Genomic DNA, 22,553 nt, shown 5'->3' on the forward strand with positions numbered 1-22,553 from the left:
TTGATACTCCTACTCTGTTAGTGACTAATAAATATATTCTTTCGTTTTGTAAATCAGCTCCTATTAAAACCCAAATTCTTTTGGTCTGGGTAAAAGGAAAGGGATCCTTCTTTAAAATAACTTGATTGTGACTAGCTATGGAGACAGGTGAACAGAGAAGGAGAGCCCATTCATCCTCATTCAGGAATTTGGAAATTTGGGGTATCCTTCAGGATCTGTAACAAATTGGGGAACCCCACTCAGGGTGTTATGCAATTAATTAAAAAGCAGGATCTCAAAGGTTCCAACCTCTGGATTACTCTCAGTGCCACGTACTAGTGAGTGCAGGAGAAGGAGAACAGGGCAAAGGAATGCATAGCTCAAGCATTGGCACAGAAGAAAAGGGTTTTAGATTCCTGGATGACTGGGAACATTTTTGGAGAAGATGAGACCTGTTCAAGCAGGATGGTCTGCACCTGAAGCAGAAATGGGAACAACATTCTTGACCGTTCTGAGGGAGGAGTCACTGGACCCGAAACATTAACTCTGATTCTTTTCTTCACAGGTGCTGCCAGGCCTGCTGAGCTCTTCCAGCAACTTCTGTTTTCGTTCCTTGACGGTGGGTTTGCTCGTGGGAGGAGTTAACCTGACTCATGGCTGCTGCGGCGGAGGAGAATTAGGGTTCCCGACTGCGAGAAATGCAGATTCAGGGAGGCGAGAGCAGAGGCGAGTTTGGGCCCAGTCTGAGACCCAGCGGCATCGGCAGGAGCTGCATTGGTGAGGCGGGCTGGAAGCAGACTTACTGTGGCAGCGGAGTTGAGTTTGGGCCGGTGTGGTACTCAGTGGCATCAGTGGCATCTGCACTGGCGAGGGCATCAGTGGAGGTGAGATGGCACTGAAGAGTGGCAACTTTTATTCCCATGGCAGCAGCAGAGTGAAGGCAACTTATGTCATGCCACCATGGCCAATGGTGGTGCACTCAACAAGAAGGACTGTAAAGTCTTTTCTTTATTTTCGTTAAATCTTTATTTCTTTCTTCCTTATTCTTTTGCCTTTATGTTTTACGTTTTGGCTTATTTTTCCCTATTTTAAGATGGCGCAGAAAGTGGCGGCACTGTACAACATTTTTCACTGTATTTTTGTAACAAAATACACATGACAATAAATAAATCAAATCAAGTCAAACCAAAATAATCAATTTAGGCCCCAGTGGAGTATAGAAAATGTAAGGGAGAACTTAAGGAAGTAATTAGTCAAGCAAAGAGGGGCATGAGAAAGCAGTAGCAGCTAAAGTTAGTGTGAATCCCGATGAATTCTATATTTTTATCAGGGGCAGAGCATAATCAGGGAAAGAGTGGGGCCCATTTGGAACCAAAAGCAATCTGTCCTTGGAGCTAGTGGACACTGGTAGGCTGTTAAATTGATACTTCACATTGGTCTTCACCTGGGAGAAGGAGGATGTAGATACAGAATTCAGGAAGACAGAGTATGAAGTTCTTGAGCAGGTTCACATAGGAAGATTAGAGGTTTTGAAGGGCTCAAATTGGGCAAATCCCTAGGTTCACATGAATTGTATCCCAGGCTGCAGTGGAAGTTGAGGGAGGAAATTGCAAGGATTCTGACCCAAATTTTGAATTCCTCTCTGGCCTCTCTGGAAAGTACCAGAGGACAGGAGAACAGCTAATGTGGTTTCATTTTTCAAGAAGGGTGGTAGAGATAAACCAGGTAATTACAGACCAGTGTGTCTCCCATCAGTGGGAGGGACACTACTGGAGAAAATTCTGAACAATAGAATTAATCTCCACTTGAAGAAGTAAGGTTTGATCAGGGATATTCAGCATGACTTTGTCAGAGGAAGGTCATGCCACAGAAATTTGACTGAATATTTCAAGGAGGTGGCCAGAAATATAGATGAAGGTCGTGCACTTGATGTAGTTACAGGGATTTCAGCAAAGCCTTTGACACAGTCCCAAATGGTAGATTGATAAAGAAGATAAAAGCCCAAGGGATCAAGGCTAACCTGGCACGTGGAGTTCAAAATTGGCTTAGTGGTAAGAGATTGAGGGTGGTGGTAGAAGGCTGTGGTATGCTACTGGACAAAGGTGTCCAGTAGCACACCACAGGGATCAGTGTTGTGTAAGATCTGTGTTTAATTAACATGGAATTATGATGGCTTCCTTGTTTTTTTTTCATGGCACACTCTAGGGCATTGTCCATTTCCAAAATCTTATCTGTGTCATATGTCTTTTTTTTCCCTAACAGAACCATTTTGCGTAATTGTTGCTCTATTTGATGTATTTTTATTGAAATGATCAGATTTCCTAAAGCATGGTGGCACTGATTACTGATGCAATAAATATTCTTTCCTGTAAAATAAAGGTTAAAATTAAAACAAGAAAATGTGCATCATGGAATTTCACACTACAGCAAATTTTACAATTGCTGTCATGTAAACAATCCTTACAACTAACGTGCCTAACATCAAACTGCTAAAGGATGGTGTTTCACCTCAGAATTGAACTGTGCCTCATGTGGTAGCTCCCTCACCTCCAATTCAGAATCTTATAGATTCAAATTCCAGCCCCAGGACTTGAGCACAAAACTCAAGACCGATACTGTCAGACATGCTCTCCTTTGGATCAGGCATTAAACTAAGACTGGCCTCTTAGTTGGATGCAAAAAATCCCATGGCGAGATTTTGTTGAAATGCAGAGGAGCCATCTCCAGTGTCCTGGTCAATGTTGGTTTACCCTGTTGACTGATGCACCTGCTTGTTTTCCCAACTTTGCCCTTTTCAGTGTTAATCCCATTGTTAAAATGAAAGACTACAAATATGAGGGTAACTGGTCTTTCACACATGCAAAATGTCTTCATTCTGAACTGTCATAATTGTGTGATCTGTGATTTTTTTTGAGTAGAATTCATCATCACTGTCAGACAGCTTACCTCAGTACAGCATGACAAAATTTACTCAATCGACATCACAGGCAACATCTTATCTGATGATTATCACAATGCTGTTTTCGGTAGTTTGCTGCAGGTTTGTCACATTACTATCGTGACTACACTTCATGAACACGAAGATAATGGCCTGGGATTATGAAAGGCACTACATAAATGCAAGTTTGCCTCATCTTTTTCAGATTTATCAGAATGAAGTCAAATTCCTCTACAAATATAGAGAGCTGTACGAGAAATATTTTCCACAGTTGAAAAATAATTTACCAAGCCAAATTTGATGTGATTGGCACAAATGTCCAAACCTATCTGCATCCACAGTTTGGCTGTCTTGAATTCTAATAAGAGGTTTTACTGAATCTTAGTAATCCATATCATACTGGAAGGTACACATCAGCAGACTACAGAAAAGGTATTTGTGATGGGTTTATAGAACCTCTGAGAATTTATTACAGTTCAATGGATGCATCAGTGGAGAGTTTCTTTGTGTAGCTATGACCCTCAAGGTTGTTCTTTGCACCAACATATTATTATGTGCATGTATTTTATTTGAAAGGACTGCTTATGGGATTAAACAAATTCCTACATTAAAAGAAAATGACAATGAACAGCAAAATTGATGCTTTTGCAATAACATCAGAGTTCCTTGAAACATGTAACCAAAATTGGTGTCTCTGTGAAGACTTTTAAAATCAATCAAATGCTGAACACACACACACTTTGTAATGTATGTTTTTTTTAAATTTGCCATAGTTCATTGAAGAGATGGATTGGATTGCAACACTGCAGTCATACATTATATAAAGTCAGAATCAAAGGAAAGATATGAATATCTTACATAATTGAACTACCACTGTGCGAATCTGCATAATAAAGTAGGATCATGCTGTTGTTAATTTTTGAGTGTCAAAGAAAGTAGTAGGAAAGCTCTGAAAGCTATAGGTTGATTGACTATTACTGCCTCAAATAGTAGCTTTCATCTCCTGGAAAATTCTCCCATAAAAGACTCAACTGCATCTCTATAAAAGTGGGGTTGCAGCCAGGATATAACTCCTGCTGTCAAAATTTTCATTTTAAAAATGTTACCTTTTCAAAGTTAAATTCAGACTAGGAAAAGAAGAACAAGCAATCCTTCAAGATCCAGTCAACTTGTGTACTAACTAGTTCGTGTTTGTCCTCACAGTCATCCCTGTATAGATTCCTTCAGGTTTTCACTTCTTACCTGACCAGTCTTTTGCTGTTAAAGGATTGCATGCATTTTTCTTGTATTCCACTTTGTCCCTTTCCAATTTTCTCTGTACAATATATTTGCTTTGTTTGCTTGTTACTGTGAAATGCCTCAGGATGTTTTACTATGTTAAAAGTGTGAGATAAATGCAAGATGTTGTTGTTGCTACTGTATGATTTTCCACTCAGCTAGAGTAGTTTTTGCCATGCCATACTGAGGTAAACTGTGTGACAGTGATGATGAATTCTACTCGAAAAAATCACAGATCACACAATTTGAGACAGTGCAGAATGAAGACATTTTGCTAATTTTGCATGCGTGGAAGACCAGTTAACCCCATATTTTTAGTCTTTCATTTTAGCAATGGGATTAACACTGAAAAGGGCAAAGTTGGCAAAAACATGGGTGCATCAATCAACAGGGTGGACCGATGCAAAGAAATGATAAACAAAGCAAATATGGTACGGAGTTATATTCGTAAATAAATGACTGAAATGAAAGTCATACTGAAGTTGTGGAATACCATAGCCTGATCAGACCACATGGAGGGTTTGACACACAGTATCAAAAATGGGATAGTTCAGTTGTGGAGAACAGTGAAATCACTTTTCTAGCAATAAATGCCAGGATGTTCAACTCATACCATGGCATATTGTAAAATTAAATCAACAAATCTAGTCACCTGTCAGTCTGTCAGAAATTGACTAGGCTAGCTGTCAGATTGTCTTTGCAATTCAACCTGTCAGTCTGAGTGTCCCGCAGGACCCTGGCCTGAATGCTTGCTTCATTTTACTTGTTTCTTAATGCCTGCTGAAGTGGCCAGCGTGGCCGTCATTTTTCAGATCAATGTGCATTAATGTATCACTGAAGTGATTTGAGGTTTTCTTTAACTTTCACTTTCAGCTAACTTAGATCTGGAGTACTTCCCTAATAATTTTTGTCTGCTGCATTTCAGCTGATCAGTTGCACAAATGTTTAGTCTTCGGTCTAACTTGATCAGATTGACGTCACCTTCCCACAGGGGAAGAAATTACCTGAGAATATTAGCTACCTTCCAAAAGCCTGCTTCGTTTTAATAGTTCAAAGCTATCCCATAAATATCCCAGGTATGTTAAGGGTCTGGATTTCTCCCTTTAGAATATATACTTCCCCATTGTATGAGTGTATGAGAGTAAGGTCTTATCAGTAGCAACTGATTTAAAATTTCTGGTCTCCAGGTATTTGGAAACCAGACTTACAATGCATATTCTTCACTTATTTATGTTTGAACTTCTAACGGACAATCCTCCTGCATGCCAGGATCCTGTAAACAATGCTTCTGACCATGAGTTAGCTTCAAATGGTTCAGATTTACTTACATGCATTGTTACTGCGGAAATCTTAGAAGGAAAAAGTCCTTATTGAACACCGATCTAACAATCCAACTGAACTCCTCAATCCACTCCTTAGACTCTTGCTCCATGTGCCCTCCAACTGAGTCCCTGACTATGGGCTGAACATCCAACTCCTCTCTGTCCTTCCCCTTGAGTCACCCCCACAACCTGACATGACCAGTCCCAATCTGCTAATTCCTTCTGATCTCATCCACTCTAACACTCATCCGTTCAGACATTCACTCAGACATCTCATTCATTCATGCTGAAAACAATAAAAAAAAGTGCTGGAGATCACAGTGGGTCAGGCAGTATCCATGGAGAGAAAGCAAGCTAACATTTTGAGTCTAGATGACTCCTCATCATCTAGATTCGAAATGTTAGCTTGCTCTCTCTCCGTGGATGCTGCCTGACCTGGTGCGATCTCCAGCATTTTTTTATTTTCAGTTCAGATTCCAGCATCTGCAGTAATTTGCTCCTCCTTTCCTTCATGTGTTCATTCAGATGCTCATTCATTCAACCATTCACCCCTCCACCGATACACCTCATTCATTCACTACATTCACCTGTTCATCCATATGCTCATTCATTCAGCTATGAATTCACACCACATATTCCATCAGCCATTCACCCATACGTCTCCTTCATTTGCCCATACACCTCACTCATTCATCCATCCATCCACAATTCATTTAGCTGCTTAAGGATACACTCATCCTCTCCATTTCCTCGTGCACATACTAATGCACTTATTCATGTCCCTGCTGAAAAGCATTCACCTGCACTCTCATTCATTAACATAGTGAAAAGCTTTATAAATGTCCTAAACCGTTCAATGTCTCAGTAAACACTTATCAGAATACAGCAGCTAGAACTATAAAATAGGGTGTGTTCTAAATTTTGCTAGTAAGTCAGCACTAAGATTAAGCAGTTTGGTTTCAGGATCTCCAAATTTATGAAGAATGCAACATTGGAGGACCTGGTCAGAAATATGGAACTCGATCACAATGCTGAGAAGTAGGATTGAGCGGCAATCCTCGGAATATTCAGGGTATCGATGCAGGGAAGCAGGTTTTCTCTTGCACTTTAGACAATATTACAGAGGAACAGTGATAATAACTACTGGGTCAGATTTTTTCTATACACCTGAGAGAAATGAAATAAAAAAGACAATCAGGATTTAAAGGCGTGATATTTAAACCTCAGAGATAGCTGGATTCAAGCTATGTGGAGTGTTAAAAAATGTAAACCTCAAATCTGACCCCAGATCAACTCCAATTTCGAGTTTTTAAAGGGAGTAAGTGAGCATCCCACTGTCAGAAGGTAGCTCAGTCAATAAAATCTCTTGAGCTATCTGCCTACTTATTGACAGGACTTGTTTTCACGTCAGTCTGTCAAAGGTAAAATCTATTTGGATAAGAGCTGAATCCATGACTTAGGTACATTTATAGCAGGGTCTAGTAGTGGTTCAGGTTTTTTATACCTCAGTCCAACAAGCAAACCCCTTTACATACTTCAAGATTGGTTGACAACCATCAAACTCATCATCTTTCCACTTCCAAGCAGGGATCTTACCAATAAAGCAGGTTGATAGGTGGGAGACAGACTAGGAAATTTTAAAGTACATCCTGTATTTTTTTTCTTTCATGATGTCCAGGAAGCCAGCACTTCCTTGAACTCCTGTCCTCTCTGAATACTGCCATTTGTTGAATGTCCGGACCTGTATGATCCACTTGACAGGTGTCTGTAACTCAGTTAAAGAATAATGCATCAAAGCACACCTTAGGTTGCTGACCTTAATTCACTGGGAATTTCAGAGAAGATTATCTTCACGGTTGGTGATTGACATGATAAGTTATCGAATAACTTGTCCACAAAATTCCTACACACACACTGCGCAGCATGATTTGCAGTCTGCCTACTTCAAATTTGTTTAAAATCCCAGAGGCACCAAACATGCCAGTTTATGAGTAGATCTGAGTGGTAATAAATCTCTTGCTTAGTTACACTACAGAACAATGGAGCTATAAGAGGATCTCTGATATTAAAAAGCACATATGGGGCTTTAAATAACCATCGGAGCTCCATTTCTGGATTAAGGCTTTTGCTTGCCTGAGGAGAAAACCTCGCCAAATATAACTTAAAGTCCTTTGCAGAGAAATGCAGTTAATATGTTGGTGCTGAAATTAAACTTCAGCAGAGAAACAAATATATCGTAACAGATTGACCATTCATTGAAGTCAATTGAAATGAGAATCAGGTCAAATTTATAATTTCCAGCTGAACCACTGCGATGCTTTTATGAAATTAGATTTGTATCACCATCTCAAATACTTCAATCAATTGCTCAGTATGCACAGCTCACATTTTAATCATTGTTAAATTAATTCTTTGTCACGTTCAAGTAAAATTTGAGAGTGGGAGGAAATCTAAATTGAGAAACTCAACTTTGGGAGGTTGGGAGCAGGTTCAGGATGTAATTGCTCACTAGCCATTGCTGAACCACAAAAAAAACGAATGGGAACAGCGTGACTGAATGCAGAGGCAAGTTAGACTTGCTCATGAGAGAGAGGAAATCCACTCTGCACCCAGATGAAAATGCTGCGCATGTAGTTCACCTACTTTTATGATCGATCCTAATTAAATAATGTGATATACTCGTTTCCTTTGTTAAACCAATTTGACTTGTAAAAATGAATGATTTACATCATTCTTGTTCTGTGTTGTACCTGTACATATTGGAGGATCAGGTTGCCAGAAGAATCTATTGTCCACCTGCACGCACATAATTTTAGCAGTTCCTTGCAACTGATAACCTGGGTCACACTGAAAAGTCACTGTATCTCCAGGCTCTCTGCTGTCCCCACTCCGGGTTCCATTCTGCGGAATTCCAGCATCATTGCAGGTCGTGGCTGTTGAAGCTGTATGAATAAAAAAGTGCACTTTTATTTTAATGGAACAAATATTACAATGATGCTATTCCTTTTTTTTGGCCTATATGTTACTCTATTCTACAATGGCAAATTTGATCTTTAACTGTCCTCTGAAATTGATCCTTACCTGTGAACTGTTCATCTCTGAAATGGCCTTATAAAACATACAGCTACGTATTACAGTTCAGTCAGGATGCCTGAGTCCCCATGACAACATGCATTTTTACAGGCACGTGGTCAGGAGTTATGGATAGTGGTGGTTGAGACACTAATGTTCTTTTCAATACACATTTATCTATTTATCTGACTGTAATATTTATCCTTTTAACTTTATTTCTTATTTTTCTAATTTATATTATGAATCACTTTATTTCTCTATTTTGTACCTAAGACTTATATCTAGCTACTTTGTACTTAAGACGGTGCCATGAGGGGCGATATAGTAAACTTTTCACTGTATCACTGTACTTGATGACACAGGATAATAAACCTAATTCTAATTCTAATTCTAAATTCTCATTTGATATTGATATTTTTTAGGCAATTTATTTAACCATGTTTTGACACACTACTGGGACTGGAACCCAGGTGTTTCCAAGGTAGGGTCACAAGAGTTCTTAAATTCTAGTTCTATGAGATGTTTTCTAATTATCAATTATATAATCCACGGTGAGCTAACTTAACTTTCATAGGAGCTTAGGGAGGATGAAGTACTGTAAGAAGTTATCAGATATTAGTTTGCCACTCAGTAACTTCACAGATTTCAGCTTCTTATGTGACGTTTTCTTATCCGAGTGGCCTGATGACAGACCCCAGCAGAAGGACATTGCCTCTCAAAGTCTGAAAGTGGCATTTTGATTTGATTCTTGCTATACTGAGCTGTGAGACCCAATTAGCCTCTAGGTTAGTTGGCTGGCATGTGAATCTGATTAATACCAACAGCTTTTATCCCCTGTTTTGGATAAGGCAGACTCAAAACCTGCCTCGTTGTCCTAACCTGCAGTAAAATGTCACAGCAAGGCCTTTCCTTTGGGCAGGGAACTCAAGACAATGATGATGCTGAGTTATCTGATCACAGCATGTTCCAGGATGGACAGCATGCAGGACGTTCCATACATTTCTTAAATGGCTAAGAAAAATACTAACTCCACTTAGCGCAAACTACTGGTGGAATCTTTATACATTTGGAGAGTCCAGAGAGGCAAAAGTTCAAATAATATACAAAACTGCAGAGTCTGCAACTTATAATACATGTACTTTACTTGTAATACATAGTTAGTCAAACATTTTATTCAATCTGTCTCCTTTCAGGACTCTTTTGAGCTGACAGAAACTCTTGCATCAAAGTTTAAGTGGTTGTTCAATGTTTCCTTTGTACCATCAAGTATATTGCTGAAGGCTAGAACCAGAAATAACCAGTCAACCTGGGACCTTTCTTCAACTGGTCACCTTTAACCATGGAGCAAACATTGTGAAGGATGTGAAGATTCGTATTTATAATACAACACAGTAACAAATCATGCACGACTGTAACAAGGTGCACTGCCACCGGTTCTGGACAAAATTTGTGTGTTCCGTTCACTGACCATGATGAGTTTATTTGGAATGTAAGGGTTGCGTGTTTTCTTACTTATGATATGTATCCCAATTAAATATCTCCAATAGCAATGCTAAATGAGTTTAAAAATAAAGAAGGTTATTTATTCTTACTTCCTTACTCCCTCAAATAACACAATGTTTCATTTACATTAAAAAGATTAGATACGAATAAATATAATGTGTTTTTATAGCTTATAATTATATTGGCCTGTTTAATAGCAGGTCTGTAATCTCTAGGATGAAGTTGATGCTTTAAAGCTGATGTGAGGACCTTGTAAAGCATAGGGTTCTCAGCAGGTTGTGAGGGTTCTTGTCATCAGTTTTCTAGGAGGTCAGTTCTCAGATGAACTTGAAATTGGAAGAAAAGTTGGAGAGTCTGCCTGCCTCCTTTTAAATTCAATTATGAGGTATTTCAGTTAATTATCTCAGCATATTGATGGCTTGTAGCTAATTCAATGTCTTTCAGTGGAAGCCTATCTGCATAGCAGCTTTTTGCTGAATTAAAATCAGACAACATGGCAATGCATAATTTGCCTTTGTACAACACAAAATACTTTGTCCAAGAATGAGAGGGACTATCATAACACAATGGAAAGTCGATAGCATCTGTTCACATCCATCTTACATCCTGAACTTTGGTGCTTCCTTTTGTCCAGAGTGGAATCGTGGGACAGGTATTTTCAAATTTTATAGTTCTTTTGTGTTGAATCATCCTTAAATAAAAGAATGTCTGAATTCTCCTGTTGGCTATAAATGTCCATATTTACTTAAGTATTCACTTGAGACTTTGGACTATCTGAAGCTTAAATGCCGAAAGCTCCAACTTATGTCCAGTTTTAAAAGCATTGACTGTAAGGTCACATTATACTGGGGATTGACACAGACTGTAAGGTTAAATATTGTGTTTTTTGGGGGGGAGCATATTAGGAGGTTACAAATGCAACTAACATTCTCATTAAAGACCGAATCTTAAACTTCCTCTGCAAAATTATCAGCTGAGGCATGCTTTTTAAAAGAGAGTTGATGAATTATACAAATACAGGATAGACTGTTTGGACTCCTTTGAATTACAACCAGATTGCTGAACACAGCTGCCAGGTTCTTTAAAACTAAACAAGTGCCAATTTCTGAATATGTTATTTATGTAAATGATTTGGATGAGAATATATAAAGCATGATGAGTAAGTTTGTGGATGACACTGAAATTGGTGACATTGTAGACAGTGAAGAAGGTTTTCTAAGATTACAAAGGGATCTTGATCAAATGGGTCAATGGGCTGAAAAATGGCAGATCGAGTTCAATCTGGATTGCATTTTGGTACAACAAAAAAGGGTAGGGCTTATATAATTATTGGTAGGGCCTTGGGTAGCATTGTAAAACAGAGGGACCGAGGAGTGCAGGTACATAATTCTTTAAAGTTTGCATCACATATAGACAGGATGGTTTAAAAGGCGTTTGGCACGCATGCCTTCATTGCCCAGTCCTTTGAGGATAGGACTCGGACATTATGTTGAGGTTGTACAAGACACTGGGGAAGATTTGTCTGGAATACTGTGTCCAGCTCTGGTCACCCAGTTACAAGAAGGATATTATGAAGCTAGAGAGGGTTCAGAAGAGATTTACCAGGTTGTTGCCAGGTATGGAGGTTTTGAGTTATAAGGAAAGGCTGGATAGGCTAGGATGTTTTTCCACAAGAGTATAGGAGGTTGAGAGGTGACCTGATAGAGGTTTATTAAATAATGAAAGGTATAGATAGAGTTGATGGTTGTTGTCTTTTCCCTAAAATGGGGAATTTCAAGACAAGGGGACAAAGGAAAAAAAAACAAACAAGAGGCAAATACTTTTATACTGATGGTGGTTCACGTGTGGAATGAATTTCTCGATGAAGTGGTGGATGCAGGTACAATTACAATGTTTAAAAGACCTTTGGATGGATATATGAATAGGAAAGTTTTGGAGGAATATGGGCCAGGAGCAGGCAGATAGGACTAGTTTAGTTTGGGATTATGTTTAGCATGGACTGTTTGGACTGAAGGGTCTGTTTCCTAGAGTCCTGTCTGTATGACTCCATGACTGTATGGCATCACTGACAAGAGACACAAGGCAATTTGTACCATCGTAACATATGGTAACAAATAAGGATTTTAAAAATATTGGCAAGTTGAAGACCACTGGGGGAGAATTTGCTCGTGCCTCAGTTCCAAAGAATGACAGACAAGAACTTCGGCCTGAGACCTGATACACCATGCTGCCAATTTTGATCATTTATGATGCGTACTTCTGCGGGCAAAGCAGATAGCAACAATATTTGCCTATCTGAAACAAAACACAGCATAGGAATTAAATAGATGCTTTGTATGTCACGTTCCAATCCCAACAGACAGAAAACGTTTAGTTAAGGATATGTTTCACTTGTCTTGGTCCCAAAACTCTGAACTTTCCTCCCGACCTCTCTGCCTCTCTGTCTCTCTTTCCTTTTTTAAGGAAACTTACATCTTGAAACTTACATCTTTGACCAAGCTTTAGGTTATCTGAATGAATACCTTCCTTTATGGGTTGGTGTCATACTTCTTTTTATAACATTCTTGTAAAGCACCCTGGGAACATTTTATTATATTTATGCAGCGCCTTTAAGGTGAGTAATTGTTGTTTGAGATTACAACATAGCAAACAAATAGCATTAGACATTAATAAATTATACATTTGGTCAAGAGTGCTGTTCTTTGTAGATAACTCCAACAAAATTATTTGTAGCTGTACTGCACAGTCAGAGGTGGTTTCGTTGTTGACAGAGGATGATGAACTGCCAGAGGTTGTGTACTATACTGATACAGAGGACATTGATAGAAGAAGGATGAGGTATCACAGGAAGCGGTTAGGAAGTGTTGGCCAAAGGCTGCTCACGCACAAAGAGAGTAGCTGTGAACTGAAGTTACCCAGGCCCTAGCTGCTGGCTTGAGCCATTTTGAGCTGGTTGAGCTCTGATGGATGACATCGGGGGAAATCCTTATTTGGTGGAAGAGTAATGAGGTCATCTTAAAGGCGTTCTTGGAGTGAGCCAGTAATGGAAAAACACCAGCTCTCAGATGAATCGAGAAACAACAAGAACAAAACACCACAGCTCAGAAAGATAAGGAAAAAGGGTAAAAATGAAGGATTTCGGTGTGCCATCAGCAAAAATTCCAGAGAACAACCTTTGCAAAGTTGTTGACCTCACACATGGAAGTGTGAGGAGGACCCCAAGACCTGGAGAATGAAGTGTGAGCTTCTATTCTGGGGTATTAGCATATTTTTGCTGAATATTCTGGGAACATCAAATCCAGGTGTGCACTTGGATTTTAGACGTATATGAATTACATGCCTGCTGTTAAAATTTTCCTCACCAAATGGTGTGAATTATATATCTGTTTTAACTAAACTAATAAAGATAGCAATTAGTTGATACAGACTTGACTATTATTCTCTTTGTGCCAAGCCAATAACTGTTGTCGAGGGGGGCAGCTGGGCAACAGAGGCTAGGAAAGAAGTTAGTATTCTGAAACTCAAATTTAGTAATCTGCTGATTAATCCTGGTTTTACCTGCTCACTGTCATAGAACTAGGAAGATTGTGCAGATGAACATGTGGCTGGAGAAATGACACAGAAGGGAGGGCTTTAGATGCAGGGAGCATTGGACCAGCTTCAGATGCGTTGTATTTGAACATGGTTGGGACCAAAATTGTGTTATTGAGACAGATTAAAGCAGCCTGGTAAGTGAATGGCTATCTGAGTATGGAATTCAGAAGGTAGGTAAGCAAAGTTGCCAACGAAAGGAGGAAAAACGTCAGAAGAGTGTGGAAGGCAGGACAATTCAAGGTTATAACATAGACATGGAAGCAATTTATCGGTGTTTTATATCTTCATAGCAGTACAGAGAATCTCATGAATAAGGAAGTTGATCTGAGGATACAAGTAAACACGTGAAAGTATGATTTCATAGCTTTTACTGGTAAATGGCTGAAACAAAGCCCAGAATGGTAACTGAGCACTGTTGCCTACAGGGTGTTCAAAGGTGATATGAAGGGCAAGATTTTAACATGGATTGAAGAAACAGTTACAGTTGTAAGGAAAATGACATGCTAGAGGACCAGCAAATTGAATTGTTTGAGTTGAACAAAGGAAGGGAAAAAAAGTAGAAATACACGACTGTGGACAACAGACTCCAAAGTAGTCAATGAGATATAATCGGGTAAATATCAAGGCAAATCGCTCAGATGTGCAGAATCAACAGGACAGCAACAGCAGGTGATTTCCATTACTCTAACAGCAACAGATTTAAATTCACTGTAATAGGTTCAGAGCAAGGCACAGTGTGCTTAAAATGCATTCAGGAGAACTTTCTTAGCCATTATGTAGCAGGTTGAAAAAGATCGTAAGAACAGAAGAAATAGCAGCAAGATTAAGCCTTCCTGTCCATTGAGCCTGCTCTGTCATTCACTAAGATCATCACTGATCTGATGGAGTTCAGTGCGCAATTTCCCTGACTGATCCCATTAATCCTCTATTCCCTTTAAAATCAATGACTGTTCTCTAGGGAAGACAACTTGAAACAATAATGATCCTCAGAGAAGAAATGACTCTTAAAGAGAAGCACCTTCATATTTTAAAACTGTGCCCCCAAGTTCTAGATTCCTTCCTAAGAGGAAAGGGTGATTCAGGGCTTTGGTTTAGTGAATGAAGCTAGGCAGGTGGAAATGACATCAGTAGGAAAATATTTTTGTGTTCGTGATTCTTAGACTTAAAATAGTCAAGGAAAAGGCCTAAAGGTAGATCAGGAGTAAAAGTTTCCATTTCTCAATTTTAACTAAGCTGAGAAGTGATTTTGAAATAGTGAACTATAAAGAGCTACTTGAAAGTAAAACAGCATCAGAGTAATGGAAGGCTTTTAAGGAAGAACTACAGAGGGTTCAGAATACATACGTTCTCAAAAGAAAAAAGAATGCAAGTCCTAAATCTGCAACTCATAAATTACAACAAGCGAACAGAATCGAAAGAGACGTTAGCATCAGATACTGAAAACATATTTCTGTTCAAAGCCAAGAGGAGTACTAGAAGAGTTATATAGCTTTATGACCAACATTTGCTGTCCTCCAATCTTCATTTGAATATCTCATCACTTAACCTTATTGTAACTATGTTTCATTGTTTATTTCCCCCTATATAATCCTCATTAGCCTCTCTACTCTTAAGTATAGATGTGATTGGTTTGATACAACCGCAGGCTGGTATTCTTGAAGCATGAAATATATTGTTAAAAGTGATGTTTTATATTTAGAACTGCTGACTTCTCACAAGGATTCTTTAGTCTATGACAACAAAAGCCAAGTTCTAAGGAAAGGTCACTAGACCCAAAACGTTAACTCTGATTTTCTCTCCATAGATGTTGCCAGACCTACTGATCTTTTCCAGCAATGTTTGTTTTTGTTTCAAGTTATTTTGTTTTGTTAAGTTCCTATTCTTACACCTTCTACCTACTTTAGTGGATCTTCAAAGTGATGAATGTAAAGTGAACAAATGAGCTACGTTTTGTTTTTAGCTTAAAATTTAGTCAAAAAAAGTCTGAATGAATGAAAATTCTCAGCCACAAAGGAACGACCTGAGATTGTATGAACACATACTCCTAATGTGTGAGCCGCCTTATGGTCCTCTGGATCTAAAGTGACTTAATCTTTCTTTAACCTTTATCTCCCACGATAAGATCTTGGAAGTTTAAAATAATTAAATTGGAGGGAAATACACAATTGATGAAACAATTACACATCACGATGACAAACATCTGTTTAAGAGTCAATGTCTTCCAAAAACATCTATACTTCAGCGAAAGCAATCATTATCGAGAAGATATTAAAATCTCACAAGGAAAGAGAGGCAGCCTTTCCTTTTAATTAATATTCCTTTTGAAACAACAAAGAAAATCATCAAATTAATCAAGCACCTAAAATTGTTAAATCTAAAGCAGAACTAACTGGAATGAGAATCTGAAATTTTACCAGGAGCAAGTGCAAAGGGAGTTCACCACTGACATACAATGACATCAGTGTGTAACATCAAAATTATGTACACAATGCAGTAACTAAGCAAAACTCCTTCAATAGCACCTTCCAAACCCACATCCTGTACCAGCTAGGAAAACAAGGGCAGCAGATACAAAGGAACACCAGTATGTGCAAATTTCCCTCCGAAGCACATATCATCTTGACAAAACCGTATCACCGTTCTTTCAATGCTACTGTGTCAAAATTTGGGAACTGTCTTCCGAACAGCACTATGCATGTACCTACACTCTAAGGACAAAAGCAGGAAAATTAGGCAGCTCATCACCATTGTCTCCAGTGCAATTAGCGAAGAGCAACATAGATTGGTAACCAGCAATTCTCACATCACATTCATGAATTAAATAAACTATCAGAGATGAATGAAGAATAATACTGGATTGAGCTGCAAATAAAAGCCGGGAAAAATCACAAAAAATTCTGCAGAACAATAACCTTATCACAGGGGATCACTAGGAACAATCTAGCTTATATACATTCTCATTACATCGTGGGACAACACAACACAAAGCGTGGGCCAAACAGCAGATGCTAAGAATCAATGTCAGCATTCATAAAAGGCTGACAGCACAAACAGTGCACCATTATGACTAAAGAATGCGACATCTGTAAAATTATGGGTTTGTCCAGAAAATGCAAAGAAGTAGAACAATTTCAGAGAAACAAAAAAAGTGAATGCTGACTTACAGTTATTAATGCAACAATACCAGCCATAAGAAAAAATAGCCAATGCAATCCAAACGATAATGGGTGACCCATCAACTTGAGTTTGAAAGAGCTGTTCATGTCAATGGACACATAATTAATTTTAATCTTTATACAAGGACATGCGTCAATGCCTTGCCAGCTTGAATAATATGGCTGAGGAAACACAAGTTGCCGCTTACAGGGAAGAAACTATATGGCCAAAGTGGCATAACTCTCAAAATTAAAAGGCATGTTGCAAGCAACTCTGCAACACAAAAAATGTCAGAGAACGAGAGAGAGAGTGCATGTCATTCATAGATAGAATCCTCACCCAAGCTTGATCTCATCCTTCTTCAAAAGGTCAAAGAAATTGAACAGCACACGGCAAGTTCCATTGAAACCAATATGAGAAATTTTTCACAGGATTTGGGAAATTTAATACTGAACACAGCATTAATATTAAAGAAAAAAACATTCAACATGTACCTAGGAAGATTGTACATACCTTAACAAATTGAGGAAATTACTAGGGTGAGCGTTCTTTCTTTGGTGACAAAACTAACCAGTGGTGTTCAGACATGGTTATTGGACACAAATACAATGGTCCCATCAGAATGTGCAGTGACGTAACATGGCTCAACAAGGTACTAGTGAAAGAAACTCACTCTATGTCCGCAATAGAAAAGAGTTTAACCAAACTGTCTAAAAATAGAAGCTTCGCCAAACTGAAACCAACAGCGAATTCCAAGGATTTAAAGGAGTTGTATGCCACATATTGATATGTGGAGGAAAGTTAACCAGAGAACCTGTGCTGTTTGAATGCCGTCAAACTTTAAGACTTGAAAGTTCACTTCTTGGGACACATTGTTGACAAAAATTGAGTAATTCCAAAGCCACAGAAAAACAGAGTATGTTAAGGAGTTTCCCACTTCAAAATCAATTCTTAAGCTGCAAAGATTTTTAGGAATGACACGTTTTGCTTTAATTGACAACTATGACTGAATCTTCAAAGCAACTCCTTCTGAAAATGCAAGGATGGTGTCAGAATTCATTTGAGGAGAATGCTTCCCAGAAGATCAATGTGTGCTGATGCAAACAGATACCATAGCCCATGACAATTTATCCTTGCCAATATCAAATGTAAGTCAAAGTATTATTTATATTTATATTATTATAATCACTGAATTAAATTCTTAGGAGTTGTGATCACCAGCAGATTGTCCTGGACCTCCCGTGTAGATGCAACAATCAAGAAGGCACAACAACACATCTTCTTCCTCAGGAAGCTAAGGAAATTCAGCATGGAAATTGGGGTGGCACTGTGGCTCAGTGGTTAGCACTGCTGCCTCACAGTGCCAGGGGCCTGTGTCTGATTCCACCTTCGGATGACTGTCTGTGTGGAGTTTGCACATTTTCACCGTGTTTGTGTGGGTTTTCTCTGGGTGCTCTGGTTTCTTCCCACAGTCCAAAAATGTGCAGGCTAGGTGGATTGACCATGCTAAATTGGCCATACTGCTCAGAGATGTGTAGATTAGGTGGGTTATAGGGGGATGGGTCTGGTTTTTATGCTCTGAGGGTCGGTGTGGACTTGTTGGGCTGAAGGGCCTGTTTCCACACTTTAGGGATTCTATGAAATTCTCACCAACTTTTATAGATGCACCAGAGAGAGCATTCTATCTAAATGGATCACAACTTGGCACAGCAACTGCTCTGTCCAGGATCATAAGAAACTATAGAGGAGTTGTGAACACAGCCAAGTCCATCATATAAGCCAACCTTCTATCCATTGACCCCATCTACACTTCTCGCTGCCTCGGATAGGCAATCAACATCGGCAATGACCCCTTGCACCCTGGTTATAATCTCTTCCAACCTCTTCCATTCAGCAGAAGATACAAAAACTTAAACACACATACAAACAGGGTCAAGAACAGCTTCTTCCCCACTGTTATTAGACTTCTGAATGGACCTCTCAAATTTCAAATCGAGTGCTGACCTTGCTTTTTTTGTACCTTCTTTGCAGTTGTAACTTTGAATTCCTTGTTCTGTCCTATCACCCAATGATCTTTGTTTAGTATGATCTGCCTGTATGCACGCAAAACAAAACTTTTCACTGTACCGAGGTACACTTGATAATAATAAATCAAATCAAATCATGTAACTGTTCGTTTCTGTCTCTTATATTAATGAATGTAAATGGTTTGTGGTGGAGGACTGTAAACAGAGTTTGTTTCCTGGTGGTGGAATGCAACATCAAAGGAGAAACAATTTCCTTACGAAAGAATTGCAATGTGGTTGTCAGAACAGGAAATCAAGATGCTCTATTCAGCCAAGGCACAGACTTGCTACAATCAGCAAGTCTGTAATTTGATCTAAATATGGGCTGATGTGATAAGTTAAAAGTGCAGGGTCTCTTGAGCATTTGTTAAGGTTATAAAAATGCATGCTCCAGTACGAGAGAAGATGGGTGCTTGAATTACTGCTCTGTACTTTATTAAAGTCACACCTCATCTCATGGAGCAGTCTGCAATGTGTATATGCCATTGATGTCCATGCTAAGACATTTGGACTGAGAAGGAGGTCTCATGCATAGCTGCGGATGCTTCAGCTACAAGCATAGGAACAGTGTTCTTTCAGAAGAAACCAGATAGGCTTCAGACACTGGTGTATTATGCCTCCAGAGCATTGTCATGCACAGTGAAATGTTTTGCAGTTATTGGCTCTTATTCACCTGGACTTGTGAGAAATCTTCAGATTGTATCCTTCATTTGCAAGTACTCATTGAGACAGATCATCAACCTATGGTCTCGCTATCTTATGGGAAAGAGTTAGCCCATGGATACTTCCAGAGTTATACAGATTCTGATTCAGCTTTATGAGATTTACCTCTGTGCAGGGAAAGTACTAATAACTACACTTGCAGTTTGAAAGTGATAGGTTAACAGCCTTACAAAAAGTGATAAGGAATGTATTAGTGACACAGAATCATCCACTCAGCTCGTTGTCGCCAGCAACACAAAATTTCTCAATCGAATATGACAGGAACAATAGAAGACCAGCAATGTGCGACAATGTGTTGGTATTTCATCAAAGATTTTCATCGAAGACAAAAGCTCAGTGGGTTGGCCACAAAGATAAGCTTTGAGCATCAACAGCATTTTACAATTACAACTTGCTGGTGTTTAATAATCATTTACTAATCATTCCAGCTTTGGTGCAGCAAGATATCTTAGACATGACACACCAGGGAGACTTGGGGATTATAAAGTGCAGAGCAAAATCTCAATCATCAAAGAGCTGGCTGGGGATCTCAAAAGACTTTGAGGCTCTCAGAGCTGACTGAGAAACTTTTGCAATCCACAGGCCCAAGCACTAAGAGCCGCTGATCCCAACTATTTTCCCAGTTGACCATGGGAACTAGTGACAAAAGGCTCGATTATATTTGATGGACAACTTTACTTTATTGCTTTTGACTAGTTCCCTCATTAAATTGTGGTGAAAAAGCTGTAGACTATCACAACAGAGATTTTACATGAATATTCACTGCACATGGAGATAGAAAACAGACCACAGATTGCTTACAAATTTTTCAGCCAGCTTGGATTTGAACATGTAATAAACTCACTGACATATATAATGTCAAACAGGGAATCCAAGCATGGGCTCCTGCTGGTTAAATCCTTTTGAATAAATAGTTAAATTTCACACAGCTTTGTTAAACCATTGGTCCACCCCACTCCAGTATGGCGAATTGCCATCAAACTCATTGATGGGTTCAAAACTGAAGACTGTTCTCCCTGTCCTGCCAAAGATGAATCCATGGGACTATAAGGATATTTGTAAGAAGGAGCAGCTTACCAGGAGCAACAAGCTACCAACTAAAATAGATATCACTGTGCAATGACAGTTGCCACACTTGGGTCAAGGTGAAAGGATATGGATCAGGGGCTTTAAAAGGAATGGTATGATAATTCAGGGGGCAGTGAATCAGCAGCAGATGTATCTTATCTGTACAACTGACCGAGTTATACTGAGGAACCGCAGTGTCCTTGTCTCATTGCAGAACAGCCATAGAGTCATATAGTGTGGAAATAGATCCTTTCGTCCAACTGGCCCATACCAACCATACTCCCAAACTAAACGAGTCTCCACCTGCCTGCATTTATCCCAAGTCTCTCCAAACATTTCTTATTCATGCACTTATCTAAATGTCTTTTAAATGTAACCGTACCCACATCTATCACTTTTCCTTGGAAATTCATTCCACATATGAACCACTCTGTGTGTAAAAAATAAATTGCACCTCATGTCTATTTTCAACATTTCTCCTCTAAAAATATGCCCCCTAGTCTTGAAATCCTCCACCCTAGGGAAAAGACCCTTGCTATTCACCTTATCTATACCACTCGTGATTTTATAAATCTCTATAAGTCTCAGCATATCCAGCCTCTCCTTACAACTCAAACCCTCCATTCCTGGCAACATCCCGGTAAATCTCTTTTGTGTCAGGTAATGGTTTACAAAGGGTTACATTCAGCTGCATGTAACCTAATGACATCATACTGGCTCGGATAGGGATAAGGCAAAATATTCCAGAATCACAGAAGCTTCATGCTGTAGAGGAAGGCCATTCAGCCCATCATTATTGCCCCAGCACTTCAAGAATTTTAACGTTGCGGCATCCTCCTGCTTTTCCTCCGTAGCCCTCCATATTGTTTCTATTTAAGTAATCATCCATTGCCTCATTGAATGCTTCAACTGACCCTGCCTCCAAAGCATTCTCAAGCATTGCATTCCAAAACCGAATCAGTCACTGTGTGAAAGTTATCTCTCTGATTTCAGGAATAGGAAGGGTGCAATCACTTTGATGGGATTGTCCTACAGGCATCCCAACAAGCAGCTGGAGGTCCTGGAGCAGATATATGGATAGGTTATGGAAAAACATAAAAACAACAGGTTGTTGCAGTAGGTGATTTTAACTTCCACCATATTGACTAGGACTTGCTTAGTACCAGGAGTTTGGATGAGAAGAAATTTGTTCAGTGTATCCAGGAATATTTCTTGAAGCAATATATAGATAGTCCAACTATGAAAGGGGCCATACTAGGCCCGGTATTGGGGAATGAGCCTGGCCAGATCAATAAAGTTTCAGTGAGGGAGTATTTCAGGAACAGTGACCATAATTCCATCAGTTTGAAGTTACTTATGGGTCAAGATAAGAATAGCTGTTAGGTGAAAGCACTAAGCTGAAGGAACGCTAACAATGACAATATTAGGCAAGAGCTGAGGAATGTAGCTCAGGGCAGCTGTTTGATGCTAAATGCACATCTGTCATGTGGGAATCTTTTAAAGACCAGTTGATTAGAGCTTAGGACCAGCATGGTCCTATGAAAGAGAAGAGTAAGGATGGCAAGATTCGGGGAACTTGAATCATAGGAGAAATTGTGAGCTTCGTCAAAACGAGAAAGGAGACATATGTAAGGTTAAGGAAACTGAAAACAGATAGATTACTCAAAGAAAATAAAGAAAGCAGAAAATAACTTAAGCAAGGAGTTAGAAGGGCTAGAAGGGGCCATGAAATCTCTTTGGCAAACAGGATTAAGGAAAATCTCAAGGTGTTTTATACCTATGTAAGGAGCAAGAGGGTAGCTGGGAAAAAGATAGGTCTAGTGGAGGACAAAGGATGGAACTTATGTGTGGAGC

The 22,553-nt window shown here is 39.2% G+C and overlaps 1 protein-coding gene across 1 annotated transcript in view; it reads right to left on the reverse strand.

Annotated features, from left to right (window-relative positions):
• The window catches only part of LOC109928798 (CUB and sushi domain-containing protein 1-like), a 2,165,117-nt gene that overhangs the window by 376,540 nt on the left and 1,766,024 nt on the right, over positions 1-22,553 (reverse strand). Inside the window, exon 31 of the mRNA XM_048597409.1 lies at positions 8,268-8,459. Within this exon, the coding sequence (XP_048453366.1) occupies positions 8,268-8,459 (192 nt within the window). The remainder of the gene's footprint in view (positions 1-8,267; positions 8,460-22,553) is intronic.

Source organism: Rhincodon typus, chromosome 5, assembly GCF_021869965.1.
Source record: "Rhincodon typus isolate 14 chromosome 5, sRhiTyp1.1, whole genome shotgun sequence".
In the NCBI taxonomy this organism is placed as follows: Eukaryota; Metazoa; Chordata; class Chondrichthyes; order Orectolobiformes; family Rhincodontidae; genus Rhincodon; species Rhincodon typus.